This window comes from Halyomorpha halys, unplaced genomic scaffold (assembly GCF_000696795.3).
Source record: "Halyomorpha halys isolate HHAL.00 unplaced genomic scaffold, Hhal_1.1 Scaffold567.1, whole genome shotgun sequence".
NCBI lineage: Eukaryota > Metazoa > Arthropoda > Insecta > Hemiptera > Pentatomidae > Halyomorpha > Halyomorpha halys.
Window position 1 is genome coordinate 651,882 of NW_027109033.1, and position 26,974 is coordinate 678,855.

The 26,974-nt window shown below is 28.6% G+C and overlaps 2 protein-coding genes across 2 annotated transcripts in view; one reads left to right on the forward strand and one right to left on the reverse strand.

The window, feature by feature from the left end:
- The window catches only part of L2HGDH (L-2-hydroxyglutarate dehydrogenase), a gene marked incomplete in the record, with an annotated part of 24,795 nt that extends 12,739 nt beyond the window's left edge, over positions 1-12,056 (reverse strand). The window contains 2 exon segments of the mRNA XM_067047251.1: positions 6,165-6,573; positions 11,835-12,056. Coding sequence (XP_066903352.1) covers positions 6,165-6,573; positions 11,835-11,911 — 486 coding nt within the window.
- A 12,095-nt stretch (positions 12,057-24,151) lies between these two features.
- LOC106684289 (E3 ubiquitin-protein ligase TRIM9) lies at positions 24,152-25,462 on the forward strand. Its single transcript, XM_014426273.2, has 2 exons — positions 24,152-24,976; positions 25,349-25,462. Exons 1-2 carry the CDS (start codon positions 24,254-24,256, stop codon positions 25,460-25,462), a joined length of 837 nt encoding a protein of 278 aa, XP_014281759.1. The 5' UTR covers positions 24,152-24,253.
- Positions 25,463-26,974: the final 1,512 nt, after the last annotated feature.

Here is a 26,974-nt window from a genome sequence, read left to right on the forward strand (position 1 = left end):
TTTTTTTTCGCACCCTCCATTAATAAGGAAAAGGAAAGTAGGGTACATGCAAAAATGTTTAGGTTGATGTTATGCATCCTTTTACTACCAGGGGTTGTTTACAGCTCTAAATTTTTATCTGTTTTTGAAAAGGCAATAATTTCATGACTTTTATTTCTGTGGCGGTCCCACAAAATGAAAACTTGACCCCCCACCATGGTTAGAATAGGTTGGTTACCTCTAGATAACTCCCTCTCCCCTCCCCCTGTATGTCAGAAATGACCAGAAGAGGGGTCATAAAAAAAAAAAAAATAAATAAATAGATACCTTAGAATTATTTTTTAAGTATATAAAGTCAGAAATCAAAAATGCCATTTAAAAGGGCTGCAATTGCTACATTAGTTCGTTCACTCAATAACAAAAATGTTATCTAAAATAGTATTATGAAATCATAAGTTTAGATTGGAAAAGATTTACCTCATTGTTCTCCTGGATATATCCAATTTTCCATTAAACCAGTTTCACCTGAAAATGGTAATTACGGACCACTAAGTATATTTTTTTAGCAAATAAATAATATAATTTATAAATGAACAAAGGATCTATTTATGGAATAACATAAAATAAAAGTAAAATAACGAAGCCGGTAAATATCCAGGATCAGTACCAATAATAGTTAAGAATAAGGGTAAATCTATTTATCCCTTTGAACACTGAAATTAACATGTATAAAATAAAATTGATAGAACTTTAACTTTCATTCCTTTTATCAATATTTGAAAAGTCAGTTGAAAATATAGGAAACTTAAAACATTAGAAACAACTCTTTTTTTAAATCTTGATATCGGAAAAATAACAATTTAAAAAAATATGCAGAATCTAAACCTTCAGGCTTGCCACCTTACCAGCCGTCTGCTTCAAATAGAAATAGAAAAAAAAAATTGAAACTTTAATAAGAAAAACAAATTTTACCTAGAAGATTTTCAAAATCATAAAGTCAGTAGAAAAATATAAGAAATTTAAAACATAAAAAAGAACTCTTAATGTTGAATCTTGATAACGGAAAAATAACAATTTAACTAAACAATACTAGGTTGTTATAGAGCATTAATTCATTTTCGGCATTTAAGTCTCCTGATTTAATCCTTATTCGACACTGGTGTAAACAATAAATATATCGCTCTTTACTTTTTCAAATCCTTTATTTAATTATTTATATTAACTGTCAGTGCCATTCAACCTGTTTTCTAAATTAACCGAAAATCTCAAAGGAAAAAATTGTCATTAGTGTTCTTCTTTACTGCCAGGCATCTGCTTCAAATAAATATAGAAAAAAAAGACAAAATTTTGAAACTTTAATTTTGGAATCATAATTATGTGAGATAGTTGACCGTGGATGACTTATATGAGGAGAAGATGGTTGGGGGCGCGGTCAAAGAGAAACACAAATAAGTAGGTGTAACCTATTTTTAAAAAAAATAGGTTACATTAAATAGGTTACATAAATTTAAAAAAAAAAAGTTTACACCTACTTATTTGTGTTTCTCTTTGACCGCACCCCAAACCATCTTCTCCTTGTTTAATTTTGGAAATTTAATAAATAAAACAAATTTTACGTAAAGATTTTTGAAATTAAAGAAATCCATTTATGCATGACTGAAAATCATTTATTTTCAATTCCATTATTTATTTTGATTTTGAATAAACAATTAATTTTATTAAACTCTTGTCCTAATAATATGACTAAAACTTACAGATTTAAGAAAATCAATTAATTTAGTGGTATTCTAGGAGGTTTAGTTATGATTAATTTTTTTTTAGACTGGTTCTTGGTTTAAGCAATATTTAATGTGAGAGGTATAGTCCTTAATAACATACGTTAGGATAATAACAAAACTTTTTTAAAAAGAAAAAAAAATGTAAGTCAAATGATCAAATAATATAAGTCAAACTAAGAATTTAATGACTGAAAAAACATTTTTTAATATATTTTTCCTATCTATTTACATTTTTTATATTTTAATTTTCCTATTTTTTTTTACAAATTAAAAGACCCTATACCCTTTTTTACACTGTTCCAATGTAGTTTACCGGATACCTTGTTCTACCCCCATTTGCAATTCCTTCTATATCAGCAAAACTAAGAATCAACTTAACAACCGCATTTCCCAGCACAAAACTTCTATCAACTCCTGTAACCCATTTGCCTCTAAATTATCAGAACACACTTTAAACCTGAACCATGATTTTAATTTTTATAATACATTTTTTATTATACTTTTTATATCTACTTATTGCTTTCAGAAAACAATATATCAATGAAAATAAAAATCTTAATAACTGAAAGATGCACAATCACTTCACTGTTATAAATCTATTCTTGGCTACAACATAGAATGTTAATATGATTTACACCATCTTTCTGTTTTTAAAAATTGTATTATTTTAATGAACTCATAAAAGTATTTGAAATCTAATCTCCAACTAACTTCTCCTCACTTATATATATTAACGGTCAACAATTATCTCATCATTAAAAGTATTTTAATATCTGTTTTTTTTTTCAAATAATACTCCTTAGAAGATCTATTTTGCGATACAAGTGGCTGTTTAGATTTATCCCTATTCTTAATTTATTTTTTAGATTAAAATAGTATTTACAATGATAAAACGGCTTATAATGTTTTTTATTAATTTGTTTTATAATATAACCTATATTTTAAAAAAAAAATTAATTGCCTTGAGGTACAAAAATTTAGATTAAAAATACTATGTATTAATACATAAATTTATTCTATTTTTGGACATTTCAGGGATACTGCATCTTCCTCTTCAGCATTATAACTCGCTGTTGTTGTTATATAGTGATTTAGTGCTAAGTCTGGAGTGTAATTTTTAAATTACATATATTTGGAAAAATTAGATTCGGGAAAACAGATTTAGTATACTTTTTTTTTGTTCTTGTTTGAAATTTGAGAAATATTTAAAGAATAAATTTTGGACTAATAATTACTTATATAAAAATATTTTTATGTAAATATATTTATAATTTTTGTTTTTAAATTGCTCCATATATTTAAAGCAATATATCTTCCAACACTATTATATGGCTGTGAAAGTTGGATCACCCAAGACAAGCACATGAGCAGGATTACGGCAGCTGAAACGAAATTTTTGCGAAGAGCAATTGGGCAAAACTAGGAGAGATAGGATAAAGAATGAAACAATAAGAGAAGAACTTGAGATCCCCTCAGTGAAATCAGTGATTGAACACCGACAGCTCCAATTGTAAGGACACGTCTGTAGAATGGGGGAAGAAAGAGTGCCAAGAAAATGTATAGAGGCGAGGACGACTGGTAGAAGACCACGAGGTAGACCTAGAAGGAGCTCTACAGAGCTTATCCAACGACTAGGTCTGGAAAGAGGAAAAACACTGGCTCAGATGAAGATGCTTGCCATAGACCGAGATGTGTGTACCAAGTGATTAGAGGCTTCTACACACTGAAAAACACTTAAGGAGGATGAGAAAGAAGAAGTTTTTAAATTGCTTTTATACTTATGAAGAGACTTTTTTCCATTCAGTAATCCCATTTTTTTGTTAATCCACACCCCTTTGGTTTTAATTAGTTCAGATTAGCAAGAATCTACTATATAAAGTTTTTAAAACCAACTGTGAATTAAATTATGCTGAAGAGGGAGTATGGAGTATGGATACACAGTATCCCCGAAACGTTCAAGAATAGAATAAATTTAGGTATTAATATATAGTATTTTTAATCTAAATTTTTTAAAATAAAAAGTAGTTAAATATTTCACCAATTTTATTTTTCTTTAAAGCGTTTCAGCTATAAAACTATTATCAGTCAATTTGATTTATCACTTGTGTTATTAATTGAACTGAGTCCATTTTTCAGTTTGCCTGATGGCTTTATAACTGAAAGATAAAATTATATTGGATTTAGTAAATTTTGAGGGGTTAACCGTGACCACCTTAACAACGACTCTGAACAGTGTGCAAAATATTAAATATGACAAAAAATGTACCCTCTTTTACATCCATATTTCTCGAGTCGTGGTTGACCTATTCTGATAAAAATCACTGTTATTTTTATTATTTGAATCTGAAACCTTTTTAATGAATCAAGTCTTACTAAATAATTAAAAAATTAAAATACATACCTTTGATATAAAAAAATATATATAAAAGTTAATTAATAATCTAGAGATTTAAGGGAAAAATATTTTTTTTAAACCAGAATAATCTTAATTGCTGTGTAAAATACAGCATCAATATTTATTAATCTATATATACGAAGATGGTCAGGGTTGCGGTCAAAAGAGAAACAAAAATAGTTTACAACTATTTATTTTCCGACGTTTTGCCCCAGTTTGCAGGGCTTCATCAGGAATGTTCAAAGCGAACGGCTGAACAGAAGGCAACTATGAAGCGGAAGCGTGGAGGAGTTCTTTGTATAATAAAAGGCATTGAAAACACACACGCACAACGTTTGACTAATATTAGATGTCCTTTATCAATTGCGACAGAGAATCCTTCCGAGCTTAGAAAAAAATGAAGATATTCAGTTCATTATAGCTTATCCAGAAGATAAAAGGGACTTTGATCTTTTTCATAGAGGTATAAAGGAGTACAAATAGTCATGATTCGGAAACGTATCTCATTGTAAAGGGATTCAAGCAGTCCCTAAGGGTAAATAGAAGAAGGATTATGGGGGTGAAAGAGGGAGGGCAAGACATTTATTCAACTTTTGCACTGTAGTCCAACCAAGTTAATCTCACTTCATTGTTGCCTTCTGTTCAACCGTTCGCTTTGAACAGCCCTGATGAAGCCCTGCAAAGTGGGACGAAACATCGGAAAATAAATAGTTGTAAACTATTTTTGTTTCTCGTTTGACCGCAACCCTGACCATCTTCTTATATATCAATTTATTAATCTAGTTTTTTTAGTTGGTAATTTCCTTACACACCATCTTTAAATTTCTCTCCTATTACTTTCACTTACCTACGTATGGAATATATAGCAAGGGGAAGTATTATGACCATGTAAAATTTCGAATTCAAAGTCCCTTGAGTTGAAATAACCATCTTACAAAATAGTAGGTGAATGCGTATGTGGTCAGTCTAGCTCAAAAACAAAAAGTTGTATATGCCTTGGGTGTGACAGCAATTTTTTTTTCGAAAAAATCAAATGATAGGAAGAGCCACTTTATAGAACCAAGTTTTATACTTATTGAAATTGTCTGACAGGGTTCAAAAGCCGAATTTTCAAAGTATCTTTAATCTTTTTCATTTGAAATAAAAAAACAAGTTCTCATTGTTAGCAACGATACACAATGAGTAAATACAATACATTGAAGAATGATGAAAAACCCAGAGGGAAAAATGGAAAAATAGATACAGAAGTTTGAATCAGAAAATCAGAGACTGCTCAATCTCTCTCGATTTTGTTCATGTGTATACTGTTTCGTCATCTGTTGTTAAACTGTTATATTTTTGTTAATATCCGTTATTCCCACCTCAAGAAACCCTAGAATACGAATTTTTTATTAACAGAAAAATAAAAAAATTTTGTCCTTAAGATTTTTTATTAAAAATCATAAAAATAGCGATAAACTCAGTGATGCAGTGGAAGATGTGATGCATACACCACATCAGAATTTATTTTTTATTATTTCATTAAAGTGCTTATTTTAAAATAAAAATGAACTATAAATTAGATATAATTGTCTGAACATTATTGTGTGAGAATATTTTTAGAAACTGAAACTTTTTTCTTATTCTTAATAATTCCTTATTAGTTTATTTATTTCAAGTAACTAACATGGCAATAGTGAAATAAAAATAAATCATGCTCCAAGGAGGCCTTTTTGATAAAAAAAAAAAATTTAGATAACAGAGATGCAATATTTTTTCATAGCAGTTAATACACCATTTCAAATTTTGAGCCAATAGATTCTACCCCAGAAACAACCTCTATTCAGTTGAAGCAAGCCCAAGAAGTTGGAGCTCTTTATATGCCCACACCTATCTGTTCCTTCTAAATGCTGTAGGAAAATTTCTCATGTATATTAATCTTAGGCACTTAAATCACTTAGTTTTACCATGCACCATTTATGAAAAAAGAAACGATACGTCTAGAATAGTGAAGTACATACAAATGAGCTTACCGTACAAGCAGGTTCTATATCCTTTATTTTATCACCCTCAATCATCTTTAAATCAGGTACCTCATTACGTGCCCCTCTCATATACAAATCATTTAACAGACGGATCTCTTCAGGACACGTGGCGACTATTAATTTTCCAACTTTTTTGTAAGTTATATTTTTTGCATCAAAGTAATCATAAGCTGCCTTCATCCCTTCAGTACATAGTTTTGCCTTTAAAGATCCAGGTTTATAATAAATTCCAGCATGAACGACACCACTATTATGACCTGACTGGTGGTATGCTAACTTATTTTCTTTTTCAACGACTGCACAAGTCACATTACCATTCTTCTCTACCAATCTTTTAGCAGTTGCCATTCCAACTATACCTCCACCGATGATAACAACGTCATAACATCCCACCCACCTGGAAAATATTAAATTATTATAAATGATATCCTGTGATAGGATATGGTATATATTGTAAAGGTAATTATTAGATTTATAATCTCAACACTTTCTTGAGACTGGTAAATTTTTTTAAAAATAAATAATTTAATTTCTATCCATTTTAGTCTCAAAACCTTTTATTTTTCTTATAAGTCCAACGTTTCGACCAATCCGGCCATCTTCAGGGACAATCTTAATACAATTTTGAAATTATACAATTTAAAAACTCTAACTCCATGCAGGCTATTCTGCCCAGGTCAAACATCAATTTCTAATTAGTCAATATTCACTTAAAACAAAATCAAAATCATTTATCACAGACACTATTCCTTAAAAACTTTATCACAACAATCTTTCATTTTAAATTAGTTTTGTTTTGTTTAAATAAGAAATTAATTCTCTTATATAAATAAGCAATGCTTTATCCTATAGTAAAGTATTCTGAAATTTTCAAATAATAACTTTAAATCTTTAATTTCAAATGTAATTTTAACATATTTGCAAATGTTGAATTAGTAAAATTTGTAGTCAGATGTGTAAATTAGTGTAATGTTTCCATAGTAACTTATTAATATAACATAGTCATGGTAACCCCTAATTAAAAAACATTACAGTTTTTTGGGAGTCTTCTTACACTTCTACTTTTATTTTAAACGATTTAGTTTTTTTTAAACAAGTTCCATCTTATATTTACTAAAAGAACATTGTCATCTTTCATTAATCTTCCGAAGTATATCTTGCAGTTTGTCACAACTTGATTTCACTGTTTTTATTTTACTATGACAAAATGTTGAAACTAAATAATATTTAAAAATATGAACAAATTAATAATATTTTTTTAAAATTATAGTTCATGGTTATATAAAAGAGGCATAATTTTGTGAGAATAAACTTTTTTTTTTTATAAATTTTCAGTTTTTCTTTTATTTATTATTTTATTTGTTTATTATTCATATATTATTGATTCTTATTATTGAATTCCTTATCCTTTACTGTTATGGCACATGATTTTGAAAATGATTATTAACATACAAGCAATAACATTGCTAGAGAGCTTGATAGATATGAATGTTCCACTTCCTTCTTATAAAAAATACATCTCCATTTTGTAATATTGAGCCTGAGTTTTGTTTTGTTGAAGCCAATTTTGGAGGTAAAATATTACTAATAGCCTCGCCAAGTATGAAATTACAATTTTTAATTTTTAATGTACATTTACTTAATCTAGGTTAAAGTAGAAAAATTAAATAGTTATATGCCCTTTGAAAGGTTTAAGAAACACATTATATATGCTCAAGTTTAGCGCTTGGTTAAGGAAAACGATCATATGATAACTAACCATAATATATTTTATTAATAACAAAGCAACTAGCTGGAGACAGATTCAATAATCTTAAGGAGCAACCATTGATAGCTACTGATCTTGTAAAAGTTAATTTGTCAGTACAGATAAATGATATTTCCTAATACAAAGGAAAGCTTGACCTAAGGTAAAAATTTAATTAAGTTGAATCATCTCTTTCCAGGAATGCTTTTTTAAAGTTAATTCTTGTAAAACATATTGGAGTAGTCCAAGAAATTAAGTATGAGTGGGAAAATCAGATTAGTGTTACCATTAAAATTTGAAAGATAAAGTTAATATACAAGACATTTATATTGTGGAACTGAAATTATACATCATTTGGTTCATGAAAGAAAGTCTTTATAGTCATTATTCAACAGAAATAATAACAGTTTTGAGAGCATTGTCAATAAATGTAATATTAATTAAATAGTGAAATGTGTATTGTTTAGAACATATGTTTTAAACAACTGTAACATAAATTAAATAATAAAATGAATTATTGTTTTATAACATATGCTGTTTGGTATTGTAGCGTTCAATAGACAAATTATTATAATTCAGATTTTAGTTCAGAAAATCAACAAACTATGGGAAAAGAAGAAGATTCAGAAAACCAAAAAACTGTACTACCTACAAAAAAGGAAGATACTACTTCTACATCTTTGTATTTGCCTAACGTATGGGTTGAAAAAAGTCATCCAAGACATAGATTTGTCAAAAGATGTCAAAGAGGTCATATATTCGATAACAGAAGGGAAAGAAATGGATGTAAGAAAAATGCAAAGCATAGATGTCTTAAAGCAAGAAGGACATTTCCCAAAACTAAAAAGATAAAGAAGAAGAATTGTAAAAGGAGCCCAGATAATAAGAAGGTAAAGACGAAGAATTGAAAAAGTAGTCTAGGTAAGGCTTTAATAAAGAATAAAAAAGAAAAAATTGTAAAAGAAGATAAAAAATGCGTTGTCAAATTTTCATGATTCTTCAAAATTAAATATGTATTGTTTTTTCTAACCCCATCTGTATTGATTCAAAAACAAAACACTTAGAAATTTTATTTATTTTATTTTTATACAAACTTTCATATGTAAAATTGTGTAAAACAGTTTGAAAAAAATACTAAAAAAATTCGATAATTTTTTTTTTTAAAAATGGTTTCAATGAATTAAGTTTCAAAATGTTTTAGAGGCAAGATTTTTTTCAAAAAAATTTCAGGTTATTTAACCATGTTAAAGTTAAAAATATAATTCAGTTTAAGTTCAAGAAAGCAATAAAAGACAAAAAGCTTGTGTGATATCTTCAATGCATCACTTTATTTAGAGTGCCATCTTCCGTAAAGATTGGGTAAGGTAAAAGATCTGAGTTACAAATTTAGTGATAGCGAGTTTATTTGTTTTATTAAACAAATCTGTATGTCTCAAATGGAATTATGAAGCTGGTGATGATTTTAACAATTATTCACATTATTTAACTCATAAGTTTATTCAGTTTTTTTTAAGGATGAATTAAAAAATTCTTGCAAAAATCTTTGGGAAATTTGTTTTATTAAGACAATGATGTTGATATCAAATTATAGTTAGTAAATACTGGTTGCATGTAAAGTATTGTAACTAGCAAACAATTTAACAATATCCAAGTTTTTGCATTTTCCTTGTTTTTGTAGTTTGCTGATATCAGATAAGAACTGCTTAGTATATCAGAATCTAAACTGCATATTCTTTTCTATAAATTCTACTGAAATAAGCCGTCGTTAAAACATATGAGTATATACTTAGCAATAATAGGTAATATACCATTTAAAATATTAAGCCTTAAATACTTAAGATTCAAGCTATTATAAACAACCTGAAGATACTATAAATGAAACTCTCTAAATCAAGTGTTCATGGAAAAATGACATCTCGAATTCAATGGAATGAATGAGTTTTTGAAAGTCGTTAACAAAAACTGTTTATTAGTCAATTTGATTGTTGATTAAGTTAATATTTAATAAAACTGAATAAAAATTAGAGCTGAAACTTACTGATACATTAAAGGAAAAATATAAATATACATCTTGTCAGGAGAGAGCACAGAACACACACACATACATAAGAGAAACCTTAAAAGTTGTCATGCAGCTGTGTTCTCCAACCGTACGATTAAAAAAAAAGCATTTGCAATAAATAAATAAAATCTTTTGATGAACACAAAGATTATAGTGATAGTATAATCAAAGCATTGTTCTTCAAATGATTAACAACTGATTATACAGCATTTCTTCATATCAGACCAATTATCAAAGGATATACTTTTTGCATTGAGACATCATAGGTCAATCATGGCTGAATTGTAGCTATCAGTTTTTAAGAGACATAAACTACCTTGAAAGAGAAGGAATCAAGCACCAGATACCTTATTAAGTTTAAGGGGCTACACTGCCCCTCCTTTTATTTAATCTTCCTTTTGCCTTCTCTTAGAAAGAGTTATCTACAGGTGTTGTTTTACCTAAGCAACCTATTCAAACCCACCTATCAGAGTAAGGGATCAAGGTCACATTCCGTGTGGTTGCCATAAAATAAAAGTCAGTCTCCCTCGCCAGATTCAAACCGGCACTGTTGCAGACTAGAGTTAACAAGTTGATGCCTCAACTCCCTTGGTTAAAAACAGCCTTGAAACCGATCAACTAATGACATTGGTATTTCAAAAGAAAGTAGTAGAGTTATTAATCCTCTATCAGTTGAACAATGTCACATAGAAACTGTATAATAAATATAGATGGAAAATGTTGATATTATAATATTGAATATCATTATAATCCAAAAATAATGGACTATAGCTGGGACATATGAACCTGTAATTAGCAATAATTTATTATTAAGTTATTTTCAGAGGGTCAGTTAGGTGTTTTGCCTTGGATTAAGTGTTAGATAAATGGATATCTCAAAAGATTTTCAATTTTTTTTTATAAATTCAGACTTGCTCATATATGAAATATTTTTATACAATAATTGCAGGATCTCAATTATATAATTATTTCTAATAGATTTACAAAAGAAAGACATTTCAATATTAATTAGACATATTAAATAACATAATTTCAAAAATTTGTAGGGTCTTTAGTATCAGAGTGCATATTTCAAGTATAATCTATCCTTTCAAGGCTTTAGTATTGTAATCACATAGTTAATTTATTATTAAGTACTATGAGTCCAGTATTGGTGATCTAATGAAGGTTGCTAGGAAATAACATGTATCTAAAAGAAAACATATGCTAAAGCATTTTTTGTTGTAGTACAAAACATACAGGGTTTTACTTGAGTATTAAAAGCACTTTATATTTGCAAGTATAGTCTCATTGCTTTTATTGTAAACACAAAGATGAACAAATTAAATAAATTTATATAAAAAGGATTCTTTCAATGAGGTCATGAGAGAATTTGTTAGATTTAAATGACTATAAAACACTCCTAATGCCCTAAAATCAGAGACGATAGTACTTTATAGCATTTAAAACTAAATGTATTTGATGACAATGACAGAAGAAAATTGTATAAAGAGAAAATCAAGGAATAGATAAATAGATGATATTTATGAAGCTACTTCAAGAAAAGATATTGAAGATCATTATAGAAAATATAAAAAATAAATAAAATACTGAATCTGGAATTTCACCCTGTGTAGTTAACTACAAAAGATAAATAAGGTGAGAATAAAAATGACATAAAATGATACATATCATGACAACAATAGAATATATTTTATTATCTCCAACAATGCTAAGTCAAATATCTACTATTATTTAAAACAAATTATCAATTAAGAATGATAAATGTCCCAATAGGTTGTTTTTCACGTTAAACTTGTTGTTTTCTATTAGTTTAGTTAATTATAATATGAAGAATCAAAATATTCACCCATCATCTTTTAAAGTCCTCCAATGTTGATGAAGATAAACTTGGTTTTTTAATTTAAGAACGTTCCTTGAAAGCATGTTAGAAGGCACTTTTTATTTTTAATTAAATATATCAAAACAACACTAAAATTTATATTCAAATTGGTAACTAAAAAAACTTTGAAGGGACTGAATCTACATTTCCATTAACATCTGATGAACTAGTGATAAGGGAGTGTTACTTCAAGGAAAGGTTATGTAAGCCCTTATAATCTCTGATAATTCACTGTTTTTATTTTGTTCTTTGAAGGACAGGCAATTTTATGCTGAATGTTTGAATTGTTTTAATTTATTTACTTACCAGGTTTTATTAATTACGTTATTTTAATTCTTATTGGAACGATTAACAACTTGTAGCAGGATTTGCATTTGGGATTATAGATATCAGAAAAAAAGTTTGTGCTGTCTCAAATTTAATATTTAAATTTATATTGTAAAAACCGGTGATAATTTTAACAAAAAACTTTTTACTTATCAATAATTTATTTAAACATAAGCGCAATATTGTTCACTTCAGGCCTTATTTTAATGAATATATTTTAGGGAAAATGCGTATTTTCGTTTATCCCTCAATTTGAAAAAGGTGTGCGGGTCATTCTGTCTACAATGTAAGATTTGTGTCCCTAACTGATTGCAGATCTTTACTATTAATATATGTGTTAAGTCACCTCAAATCGACTCTGTCTCTTTTTAGGAAAGTTTAAATAAAAGAACAAAAAAAAAAAAACTTAAATTAAAATCAAAAAAGATACCTTCAAAAATGAAATATAAAACAATTTTAGAACTAAATGATCTTTCGATATAAGCAAAATTAATATAAAAAAGCCAAACAAAATTTACAGTTACAATTATTACAAATTGATGAACTCCGATAGGTCAGAGGTCCTGAGGTCCGTTCCAAAAGGTGGGAGGCGATGTTCTTATTATCCACGTTGGTGGCCCTAAAAATCGAAAAGCTCTCCGATAAATCACGCAGCAAGGTCTGGTTACTATTCTATACAAAAGCGACTGGGCAACTGTACCATGCCAAGATGACTGGAGGACTGAACTTGTATTGTTGTGGTAAATAATCTCACTGACTGGTATTTCAACATATAAACACTACAACACACGTATAATTCTCTTTCTTACAAACAAAACCGACTTCTAACCAAAATACAAAATAAAAAATGTATTTAGATTTATTTACTACCCAATTATTTACAGTAAAAACTAGTAATTTCTATGAGAGCCTTTTTATACAAATAGATTACTAAAAAAGTAAAAAACATAATGCAATCGAAAAAAAAAAATCAATAAAAATTTTTTAATTTCTTAATGGTAGAAAATTTATCTCTTGTAGAGAATTACCCTCGTATGAAACGCGCGTGAATCCAGTGTTAATAAACACAAATCTTACTTGCCATTATTTTGGTTTTTGTCTACAAGAAAAAAGTGATTCAACGGTATGAACGAAGCCCTCACTGCCTCCCCTCCACTTTCTCAGTACCCCATCTACTTCAAATTTTAAAAGATCAGATTTCCAATTTCCTCGGCAATCCATCTATATTAACCGTATCTTATTAATCTGAAGATCCATCTTTGGTTTTAATGTCACTCCGACTGAACATGTAGAACAGTAATTTCCAAAGTGGTTGCCGCGGCACATTAGGGTTCCCCAACCTTATGCCTGGGGTGCCGCAAGCAAAAACTACTTTCTCAAAATATTGTTAAAAAATAGATTAAAATTAATAGCAAATATACAGCGCATTCGATCATTTACTTTTCCCTCTTTTTTTAACATTTTCTTATGTACTCAACCACTCCAAGAATAATTGTGGCAACAGTTTTGTATTTCTTTAGTTCCATAAGTATGCCGGTAAATCTTTTTATTACAACAACGGTTCCTCGAAATGTTTTTATCCCAAAAAGATTTTATAAACCACGTAAAATATTATTATAATTTTAAATATATTTCAATAAATAAACACAACAAAAGAAAATATTGATACACAGTAAAGTAATTTCTTACGGGCCTTGCCTCTCACCGGTGTTTGTATTCTTAGCAAGAAGATTACCCCAAAGGACTCGATCTTCGATACCTCTTGAAAAATAGCAAATAGATTAGATCAATATATTTTCCACTGTTCTAGATATTACCAGATATTTTATTAAGTCACGCTAATTTCTACTGGTCATCTCTTTTATCCTATACCTTTTCGACCTTTCGTCATCATACAGCGTGTACCTGTAGGATTGGCATACCACTTTACGACCTTCAGCGAGTACCTTACGGAGTAGAATGTCCGGCGAGTACCTGTAAAATTCATCCTGTCAATTTATCTCCTAGCCAGCTATCTAACCTTATGAACAACCATTATCGAGGCTTTCTGGTATGAAGTACCTCACCTTTGTAATTGGCGCCACGGCTATTATACAGAGCCACCTCAACAGCACTAAATAAGAATTGTAGAGTTTTTCGAAACTGCTTTACTAACACATTTACATCGTGTGGCTTATCATTTAGCATCGAGCTCTTCATTTATACGCTGTACACAACTTCATTTTGTTTCTTATTTGTTTTTTCAAATTTTATTTTACTGTGACTATTTCTTAATTAATTAAATAAATATATATTTATAAATCACATTGAAACGTTAATTGTGTTTCATATTTGATTATTATCTTCACGTGTGGTAATTTATCCGTAACTTATTTGTTTTTTTATTCGGTATGTAGTTTTGAATCCTGCAACTTTAAATACAGAAAGTTAAGTATTTTTCTGAGGAAAGAATCCAAAAAAAGTCAGAAGGGACTAAGAATTCAGGTTGTGCATCAGCCGAATCTTAATTAGATTTCCTTAAACTCTCTTCCACATAGCCATGAAACTGGTAGCCCCAATCTATGTAGCACTGAAATAAAATTCTATTTGTGTAGACCTATTTTCATCTATAAGTACTTATTTAATCAATAATTTTCAGTTTATTGCATATTTTTAGTGAGATATGGTACCTCTATTTGTAATTCTTACTCATATCCATTCGTAAAGCTTTATCCTTAACGTAATTTAAATATCAATTAATTATATATATGTCTCTTCGATTACCATTCCGTATACTTAGAATTAATAAATATCCATGCGTTTCCACTTGTATCTCGCTTTGCTTCTCGTGTTCTTATTTTATTTAAACAATTAATAATGTTTTATTTAATTGTGTTTAACTTCCCTGAATGTAGCCAGACAAATTCTACTTAAATTATTCGCATTGTTATTCTTAGGAGACCAGAATAAAAATTATTCATTCCATTTCAAATAATAATTTTTTTAAACTTAATTTTATCTCTTTGTTCAACATCACCAACTCGTCTTCAACTGGATTTCATTACCAGTGTCGCGACGAGACAGAAGCACTGGGAATTTATTTTTTACCTCTCTTATATGGGAGTAGAATAGATTCGTAGGCCATCGGGTCAGATGTAAATGTTGGGAATAAGTGTAGATGTGATTTAGTATTTTTATTTTTTATTACTATATTTTAATAATGAAAAATAAAATAAAACAAAAACATTAAATCACATCCACATTTTTTGGCACTGTGCTAAGGCACGATGCTACTCACTCCAAAGACCAGGGTTCGAATCCGGCTGAGAAAAAAATTGTTTTCCGTTACATTGTAGCCGTGAGTTAACCCTGTGGATTCTGGATCCCTCCTGTGGTCTACCCAGCCTCATCAGTTGGGTCCCCTTAATTGGGTAAAAATCTGGCGGTCGAGCGTGATTCTGACCAAATCATCTCCTTGCACAACCGTTGGTCTAGTAACAGTACTTCCTTATAAAGTACTGAACCCCTGAACTTTTATGGGTTGTAGCGGTAAAGATTTTAATTTTGTAATTACTATATTTTATTTTCAATTTTTTTTTTAATATTGTTTTAACGACCAATCATTATGTTGTTTGCATTAGTAAATCGGTTTAATTGAGTAGCCACCTCCATATTTTCTTTCACGTATTTAGGTATATCATTTTTTTTATTTGTTTATTTCTGTTTAATTTAAATAGTTTATTTATTGTTTGTTATATGAATGTCAACATCCATCTGTATTTCCCATTACTTTTGTTTACGACTGTTTCTTTTAATTTATTAATAATTAAAAGTTACAACCAATAAAATTTTTAATTTTTTATTATTATTTATTTTATTTAAAACAATTTATACCAGCTTATCAAAACAAAAAGAAAAGAAAAGAAATATTCTGTGAATTGATTATTGTTACTATTTGGTAAGTTTGATTAATGTATTTATTTTAATTATTGGTTCCTGATAATATTTGTATTTCGTTATATATGTTTTTCCTTCACTATCTCCTTAGTGCTGTTATGCGTGGACTAGCCTCAGTCCAATTCTTATACGTATTTTTTTATTAAATTATTTAATTTTTTTTCCTGGTCATTAATCGCAGTTCAAATTTTACGAGAGTATAAAAACGTATTAATGAGATATAAATACAAATGACATTGTTTCTTTAAATGTATTTAAATACACCTTGAGTTTTGTTTCATTAATTTTTTAAAAATTAGTTTATAGTTATTATCTTTGGTGAAAGGAAGTATGATGTTAAAATATATTTAAGTAATTTATTATAATATCCTTTATTTTTCTATTACTTATAACGTTATACCTTCCAGTCGTTTTAGACTTTTTTTAATACAAAATGCAACATTAATTTCTGTAATTTATTTATTTAAAACTCTAAACAAAAAAATGTTCTGTGTAAAATTATTTGGATTTATAATTTATTTTTAAATGGTTTTCTACACATTTTTTTAAAAATTTTAATTAAATAATTGCCACATTAAGGTTAAGAAATCAAACAATAAGAATATAATTTACAGCAGGAGAGCAATATAATATATCTAGTGTTGGTATTCTAAATAATAATGGCTACCTTACAAATCCAAACAGGTCCTAAATAATCTTGATTCAAAATAATTTGAATTATATTATTTATATAATTTTTAAAATAATAACTTTAGGTAATTAATTATGTTAATGAAATTAACACATTCCGGCGTCGTGAGCCGTGTGAATACCAATCGTGTTGTATTTAAGTCAATACAAATATAGCCTGATAATGACGCAGATATATCATAGATTTAAAAAATTTTTTTTTTAATTTATGAGCTATGAGAAAATATCTGTAAGTCGCTGGCTTAAAAAAAAATTCTAGTCCGTTTTTTATGTAATTGTGATTATCAAAATCCTCTCATTTTTGTTTAACTGAAATCTATATTAAACTAATTATCAAATAGCCAAATATTGGTTTAAGATAGACACTGTTTGATTGTTGGATGTATTTATATATATGACTTACATATAGCAACTTTAACAAAAAATGGAGTTTTTTTTTTATTTGAAAATGCTTTTTCTCCTATATAAATTTATGAAATCAAAAAAGGAAGAGACATGGTTTGGAAGAGCTGAAATTAAACTTTTTAACTGTTATAATAATGTTGGATTTTGATAGAATCCAGAAGAGTTATGGATTTTTACGTTAACGCCTTACATTGGCAGGGGAAAAAATAATCCTAGATATTAAGTTGTAGTAGATACTAAAATTAAATCTGATTTGTTTTCCTTCTCCACCTCCCCTTAAAAAAAAACCTACTTTACTCTAAGCATCTTTCTATTTTTTAATAAAATATATAAACTTATTTGAAATGACCATATTGTATTCTTATTCTATAGATATACAACAAAAACAAATGGATTGATATACAACAACCTTTAATCACATTCAAATAAAACGAATGTTATCAAAAATTTCTAAAATCATATAAAATAGATTTTTTTTTTCTCAGCTCCTAAAGGGCATTGAGTAGAACCCTTGTATACGTTTCTGATATTTGTCGACCTAATATCACCAAAGTAAACTTTCATTGATATGGGTGATTTGTAAATTTATGATTATCGTTTGCGATATTGTAATACTGTATTGTCCTGTCCTCTCCCCGTATCTTTTTCTATGTTGTATGGATAAAAAAAAATGTTTGCCTAAAGCTTTAATAATAACTTCAAGAAGTGGGGCATAAATAAATAATAAATTAAAGATCAAATAAATAAATATTATGTTCAGAGAGAGGTAGGAGAGAAAGAAGGAGAGAGAGAAAGTGATAATGTCTTCTAACTCGATTATATATAAAATATATTTGTATGTGTGATTGTTTAGGTGTGAGTGTATGTAACGAAAATTATTATTTAATATTATGACCTATACACAGAAAATTTCCGGTAAAAATGAATTAAATTTACATATAGTAGTTGTTGGTAATCATTTTCAAGGATAATTGAATTACTCTGGAAAAATAGAAAATAATAAAAAAATTCATTTTAATTAATTCATCACGTCAAATGTAAAGGAAAATTTTTTAGGACTATCCTATGCACGTATTTACCATTTATTATGGTGCTGATAAAAATAATGAAATTAAAAATTATTTTTTAAAATATTTTAGTTAGTTGTCAGTGTTTTATAATTAAAGTTTTTAAAACTTAGATTAAACTAGGTATTGGTAAAAATATTTTATTGGTTCTTCTTTATATAATTATAATATATTATAATAGTTAATTTTTTTTCTAATTCTCCTTTATTTTATTAATTTTGGTAGTGAATAATTAAAACCCTTTAAAATTTACCCTAATTTTCTTCAATCAATCAAGTTTCGAGCCTCTGGCCTCATTTTTAAGTTGCTTGCATTTGCCTTTTAGTCAATTCTGAAATTAACTTTACTTATATTTTAAATTTTTTATTTAGTCTTATATTAAATAATAGTTAATTATCATAACTTAATATAGTATAATAATTATATTCTTTTATCGACAGTATACTTTTATAATTTTGTCCATTTATCTAACAGCATTTTTATGTCAGTATCTTACATGAAGTTTTTTTTTTATTAAACATGGCATTACTTATTATATAAAATATAATAAGTAATATATAATATAATAAATAAAATACTAAAATACTACTTCCACGAAGTAAGACGCCATAAACTACTTATAGTACATTAAACTAGTTTTCCGGGAATTTTATAGGTTGTTCCGAATTTTTTCGGTAAAAAAAAAGTTAATAACAAAATTAAGCATATTTTGAGCGTAGCTCAGAAAAAAATTATTTTTTCTTGGTTATTACATGCCGATCAATTTGTCTTTTTCTGAACTATAAGAAAAAAATATTACTGATTCGATTAAGTTATTTTTTATTAAATATAATTAAAAAATCATAATGAGGATTTTAGTAAAGTAGGTAAAAAAAAAAAATATTAAAAAGGTAATATTCGTTTATAGCGTCGTATGAAACCTTTAAATACCATTTTTCAAAACAATTAAAATTTTTGAATCTAATTTGTTTGGAGGATTTTTTTAGTACATGAGCCCAAGAGGAGAAAAAGGCAGGTGTTGTTGTTGATTTTTTTGCTTAAAGGCGTAAAACCCTCTGGTCATCAACGCCTATGGGATGATAAAAGTAAAATAAAAAAAAAATAAAAAATAGAATAAAATAAAATAATTAAATATTAATTAATAAATAATTAAAAGGCAGTTATCTCACTCCAATTTTTGATTACTTGTCATTATTAATTACTTTGATAACTTTAAACTGATGAGTCTGCCAAGGATATGAACTTGGCAGACTCTTCAAGTCTTGGGCTCTTGTACTAATACTTTAATATAACTGTTAGAAAGCTAAATATTTGCTTTTATTTACCTATTTTATCACCATTTAAATTTATCGTCGTTATAAGGAAGAAATATTGGTTTCAAATGAAAAAAAAATCTTTTCAAACAAAATTAAAGATTTTTGGGGCGTAGCTCAGAAAAAATATAATTTTTTCGTGGTTATTATATGTCGATCGATTAGTCTCTTTCTGAACAATAAGAAAAAAAATATTAATGATTCTATTAAATGGGTTTTTATTCAATATAATTCGTTTATAGCGTCATCTGAAACCTTTAAATACCATATTTAAAAAAAAATAAAATTTTTTGAACTTAATTTATTTGGATTTTTTTTTCTCCCGGTGTTGATTGTTCAGATATTCGTTTATTACTCGTTTAGTTGTTATACAATCCATAAGTTAATACAACTGTTATAAAGGTGAATATTTGTTTTTATTTACCTATTTTACCACCATTTAAATACATTGCCGAATTATTGCTTTTCAAACGTTTTGTAATTTGTTATAATTAATCTGTTTAATTAGATCTGGTTTGTTCTCTTGCTTGCATATTAAAGAGCCATAAACCTTAAAAAATTAATGATTTTCAATATAAGGATTACATTATTATAATAAATTATTTTTTATTGGATATCAACAGATCCTAAGGAAAAGGATTACTTCTTAATTTAAGAAGCGCTTACTGCAAAGGAGATAACAATATTTATCTAATTTCCTTTGTTTCCCGTTTAATCTTAATTAATAATTTATCTTAACCCTAATTTATTCTTAATTAAGACTTAATGTGTGATTATGATAAAAATAAAATAATTTATTGTTTCATTGGAAAGTCATAACAAGATTATTATTTATATATAATTTATTCAATTTCTTGAGACTGGTATTTATTTATTAAATAAATCTAATGGTATCCTTGTTAAGTCTCCCACTCTTTATTATATCAATAGTCAACAATTTTAAATATAAATTCACCCTTGAAGGGTCATGGGTTCAACTCAGTAAGGAAATACTGTTTTTCGAACAACGTTGTTTATTATATACTTCAACTGCCAGATTTTCCTCAATAAAGTGAGTACTCCTGGCCCCGGATCGCTCCTGAACCCACAGGGATAACTCACGGCTACAGTGTAACAGAAAATAATTGTCTGTCACAACCGGATTAGAAACCTGGACCTTGGAGTTGGTACCTTACTCACTAAGCTACTCACTTTATATATTTTTATACTTATAAATATCAGTTGTTTTTTTTTATTTTAATATTCTGAAATGATAAATATATCAAATAAAATATTTTGTAATGAAGAATATGAAATTTAAAAGATATATCGAATTTAATCTTAAGTAAATGTGAAATGGTTTTACAAATAGACTACAAGCTAAAACTGTGCATTTTATGTCTTAATTTTAAATAATTACAAGTTTTGAAAAGGTGGTTGGATGGAGGGGGTGCTATCAGGATTTAACACTGATAAGTTAAAATTATTTGTGTTATATTCTGACCGGACCCCCAACAATCTTCTCATATATATTATCTAAGATATCAACTATCTTCTCATAATTAGAAATTTTGTATTTGATATCAATATTTAAAAAATTGAATGCGTTATAAAGGGGATAATTAAATGGAAGGTAAAAATATCTTTTATGAATAGTGAACCGAATTAATTAGGATTAAGGCAAGATAAAGGACAAACACAAATATTCTCAAAGAGAGGGAAACGTTTTAAATTAAATTAAAGGTAAACACACGTGTATTATATGTTTATATGTTAATCTAAATAAAAAAAATAAATAAAAAAACAGTCCCTTACCATTAAGCCAACCTACTACCACTTAATGAATAATATAAAAATTAAATAAATATTGAAATCAGATTTAGTTGTTTAATATAAATTGGGTAATTATCTGTCGTTTCATCGTGATAAACGGAAATTCTTCTGTGAGAGTTCTGTGAATATATTAGTTACCTTATATTTTAATTTAAATTACAAAATAAGGTATGGTAGCAAAAAAATCGAATAAAGAAAATACAAAGAACTCATTGTTAGTTCAATGCTGTTTTTTTTTTTTGTTTTTTTCCTCTTCAAATGAAATAACAATGAAAGCCCCTCTATAATTTACATTAGCCTTTCTACTAATGTTTGCTTTCTTTGTAATTTTTGTTTGTCACTTATTTATACTTTTGTTGTTGTTAGGATGCCTTGTGATCTGAACGTTTGTTGTTTTTAAATAAAACGCTAATGTAAACGTTTCGTTCGTTTGAAAAATATATGGAAATTAATTCACTGCTTTACATACTTTGTTTGAACAGAATTTTGTTTTAATTATCGTTTGTAATTTATCTCTAAAATATATAAATGGTAATGCTGAAAAATATCTTAGAAGTAAAATTATATAAATGTATTATTTTTTTTTTATATATTAGGCTTCTGAATAAGGAACACTGAATTAATTACGTTTGAGAAAAAAAAAACACTTGTTAATATTCAAAAATATATATAACTATAATTATTAAAAATATTACTATATAAAAAAAAAAAAATAATAATAAAAATATACAAATTAAGTTGCTCTTGTTCGGCTCACTGAATCTTTAAGACAAAACAAAGTTAAGAAAAGAAAAAATAATGAAGATTAGAAATAGAAATATATAATGTAAACAATTGGAATCCGGCTGTGACTGAAAATATTCTGTTACTGTAGCTAGTCAACACTATTATTCTTGGGTTCACCCAGCCTCATAACGCGGGTATCCTTAGTTGGGGAAAAATCTGGCGGCGAGCGTGATTCTATCCAAATTACCTCCTTGCACGACCTTTGGCACAGTAACACTACTTACAAAGTACTGTACCCCTCCCTGTCTCTTCTTGGGTTGTTAGCAGTAGTTTTTTTTTTTTTTTTTTTTTTTTTTTTTTAAATGAGCTATATGTAAATAAATGATCAAAGTTAAAATTTTAATTAAGAATTAAATTCAAGAAAGATAAAATTTCTAGAAAATTAGATACATCTGATTTAATTACAGAACGGTTTATTTAACAGTTTTTTAAATACAATATAAACATATATTTCTATTTCTAATCTTCATTATTTTTTAAAATTATTGCTTTATTTTGCCATACATGGACAGGTGTAGGTCTACCTACATATGAAGTAGAGGTCAAAAGAAACAAAAAAAGTTCATATGAACTACGATACGATTCTACAGGTATCAAAATAATAAAAGAAAACTATTTATTGTTAATCAACATTTCGCCCCACTTTGCAAGGCTTCGTCAGGGCCAAATGAAAGAAAAAGGTACAAACATTTTTGGGATTAACAGATCATTAAAATAAAAATATTTCAAAAAATTGTTATGTTTATAAAGTATATAAAAAGAAATAATAATAGCAATATAAGGAAGTATACATGTTGGTAGACTGAAAAAAAGTTATTAATAAATATAATCAGCTGTGATAATCGTTGGTTAGCAATAAATAGTTTTCTTTTATTATTTTTATTGGTTAACAATAAATAGTTCTCTTTTACTATTTTGATACCTTTATTGGCCGCCACCCAGACTATATTCCTACAATCCACTTCATACGGTCGACTATTTGCTAATTTAAGTTTTCGTTTTTATTTTTTTTTTTTTTTAATTATCATTGTTTTTTAATAAGTCGTATTACGCGTTGAATGAAGTGAGTTTTGTGTAATATTGTTGTGATGTTAAATTCTGTTTCCTCAAAGACCAATTTTTTCAATAAATATAATTGTGAATTATTAAAATAATCTGTTTATTCATAAAAATATACAAAATAAAATAGATAATTGACTATTAAACTTGACTTCAAAGGAGAACAAATCCTCCAAATTAGGAGATTTTGGATTCGATTCCCTCTTGAGTCAGTCAATATTTATTTTACGTTGGCACAGAGAAATGATTCTTGACATTCCCATATTAAGGCTCTGTAGGACTTGAGCCAAAAATGGGATATTAAATAGGAAATAGTGAATGATAGCCTGTAATAGAAATCAATTTTAAGTTCTCTCTTATAATGGCCTAAGAGCTGAAATCTTCGACAGATATAAAGATCATTTATTATATTATAATAAACTAATCAAATTAGTTTATGATAATATAATGAATCCTTTAAAAATATTATTGGAGTTCTATCAATGCTAGATTCCTAAGACTACCATGTCATTATAATATAACTCACATCAAATTTCGTAGTTGTATATTTATTTAATACAGTTGTCAATTTCAATAAATAAATAAAAAATAATAGTGAAATTTAGAAGTTTTCATCTAACAATGTAGAGTCGTACATTTATATATTATATTTCTACAAATGAACAACCAAAACTTTTTTTTTTATACTAAGATAGATTAATTTCAATGTAATTGTTATTGATATTCGTAAGTAAGTATGTGAAAAATAGTAACATTAGCGGAGGGAAAAATGTAATAAAATAGGTCCGTGGCAGGGAAAAGAGCTGGCGGGATTTTCACGGGGCAGAGTTGGCTACACTGGAACTTATTGTGTTGGCCCCCCTCCCGCCCAGGACACTGCCGCTCACCCCTCAGTCTGCTCTAGAGTATAGTGGAGTGTATTTCGTTCGCTCGTGTGCGCCGCTACTGCGGTCTCGTTGTCTCTTTTATGATCAGCTTCTGACTGGTCGCCATGGAAGACGAACTTCGCTGCCCGGTGTGTAAGGAGCTCTTCCACAACCCCGTCCTCATGCCATGCTATCACGCGCTCTGCCTCAACTGTGCCGTAACTTTGACAGTTCCAGCGGCCAACAACGGAGGAGCTCAGGAACCTCTCGCAGAAGAGATCGACAAACTGTCTATCCTAAGTGAGACAGACAGCGGAGTAGTATGCACCAGCAGGCCCAATAGCTACGTCGGAACTCCGAACATACAGGGTATCCTCTTCCCTCCATTGACTAGTTCCGCTCTAGCTCTAGCTTGTCCGGTTTGCAACAAGACCGTCTACTTTGACGAGAACGGAGCTCACAACTTGCCCAAATACAAAGCTATGCAAAACATCGTCGACAAATACGGCGAGTCCAGAGAGCTGAGTCCCAAATGTGAACTGTGCAAGGAACCGGCAAGAGCTGCCACCGTGTTATGCGAACAGTGCGAAGTGCACTACTGCGACGAATGCAGGGAGAACTGTCATCCGGCCAGGGGAGGTCTCGCGAAGCACACTTTGACGGCACCCGGACGGGCTGCCCTGAGGACGAGGGATACCGCCAGGGAGATCCTCTGCATGGACCACTCCGAGGAACCCTTGTCCTATTACTGCATGCTCTGCAAGCAGGCCGTCTGTGCGCACTGCAGGGATGTCCGCCACGCCAGTCACGACGTACAGGCCATTAACACCATGTGCAAAGCTCAAAAGGTCAGTCTTATGAACGTTTGTACTTATGTTCCTCTAAATCTTTGGTTCCCAACTGGGAGGGTCAGTAACAGATATGTTTATGAGGATTTATTCCTAAAACTGTTTAATTCATCATATTATGTATATTGGGTGTACATCTCCACCCATCATATCCATCTCCACCCTGATAAAGAACTACATTCTGGGTCGAAATGTCGGTCAGCAATACATAGATGAAAATTGTTGTTCTTCTTGACCGCAGCTCTGACCCTCTACTTTAATGATGTTCTCTGATGTTTGATTGTATTCTTGAAAGGTTTTTTGAGGTAAAGGGACAAAAAAAGTGATTCTTGTTGCACTTTTAAGCTACCTTATATTCAAATATTTTCCTAGGGTGATCCCCCTTTGCCTCAAGTCAATAGCGAGGGTTGGCCGTACTTGGTTCAGTTTCCGGCTTCTTGGTCCGCAGACCTCCATCAGTTGGGAGCCACTATGTACCATCGTTAAAGAAAGTATATCTATAAAATATAAATCTGTTAGTTTTATAACCATGAAGTAAAAGGAGAATGGTTTTCAATAACCTTAGACTATTGTTCTAAACTTCCTTTTTATTTACAAAGTTTATTTTTGCTTTCTGGATATTTCTAATAATCATTTATTTACTTTTGTTGTTGCCTAGAGACATACAGAGGGTGTTGGTCTAATAAATAAAATAAAAAAAATATATTTAAGTGAAAGAAAAAAAAAATTAAGAAGGAAAGGGAAAAAAATCTTAGTTTACAAAATAAAATAAATGACTACCTAAAATATAACAAAATGCAAAAAAGAACGCAACTTCGTGTAAATTGAAAATAACAAATATAGTAAAATGATAATATTTAAAATATAACTTACTAAAAATACAATCTATAAACATTCCTTTTGGCAGTAATGAAGGAAAATGGTAAATATAAAAAACAAAAAAAAAAATTAATTAAACTGCCAATAAATTACTAATAATTTACATATTTTATAACAGAAAACAAATTAAAAAACAACAGAACATTTATTAATTAGTCAAAAGTAAATTGAAACATTTCGGCAATACTGTATAGGCATTTCTAATAATACAATGTACCGCTTAGTACATTGGACAATGTACAAAGTAATTTCAGAACACTAAGAAGTTTGTATTGTTTATTTATGTTCTGGGATTACATTACCACTCCAATAAAAGAAAATTCAACTCGACAATACTCGTTCTGTGGACCAAGGATCTTGTATGAGCTTAATGAATTTCTTGCCCTTGATATGCGGTCGGCTACCTGCTCAGTATTCTTTGACCCGTTATAAACAATACAATGCTGAATAAATCTTAATACAAACAAAACAAATGCAAATATAATTGATTGTTTTGTAAGTAAATTAAAATAAACAATGTTCTAAAGTGTTAAGTTGCTAAAATATATATATATATATATATGAAAGAAGAAAATCATTACTAAAGATTTTGGAATAATTGGATTGATTATTGACAGTTCAAACTGTCAACTTCTACTCTCTTAGCTTGCTTAGGGGAGTTGTTAATGAAGCTCATAATTTAGCGGAGGGGGGGGGGAAGCGGAACTAAATCAACGAAAATTGAATTAGTCAATTTTCCCACAACCTATATTTTAGTAGTAATGAATAAAGGTCTAATGTTAAATTTTGTTATCATCTCATTAATTTAGATAATCATCTTATGATATATGGCGTATCATTCAAGATTATAATAATTTTATTCACTATTACAATTCATTAATAAATATATAAATGTATTATAGTTTCAATTTCATGTTTTTTGAATGAAAATATTTTTCTCTATTATATTATTTTCATTTTCACCTATCAAAAATATAATATGGTGTTAACAGTTGACATAGTAGACCATGGGATGGTTGAAATGATGGCCTGAAATTCAGGTCGAAACATCGGCACAAATTAATTAATTAATTAAGTTTTTGTTTATTTGCTGACTGCCCCACTCCCCTCACTATATAT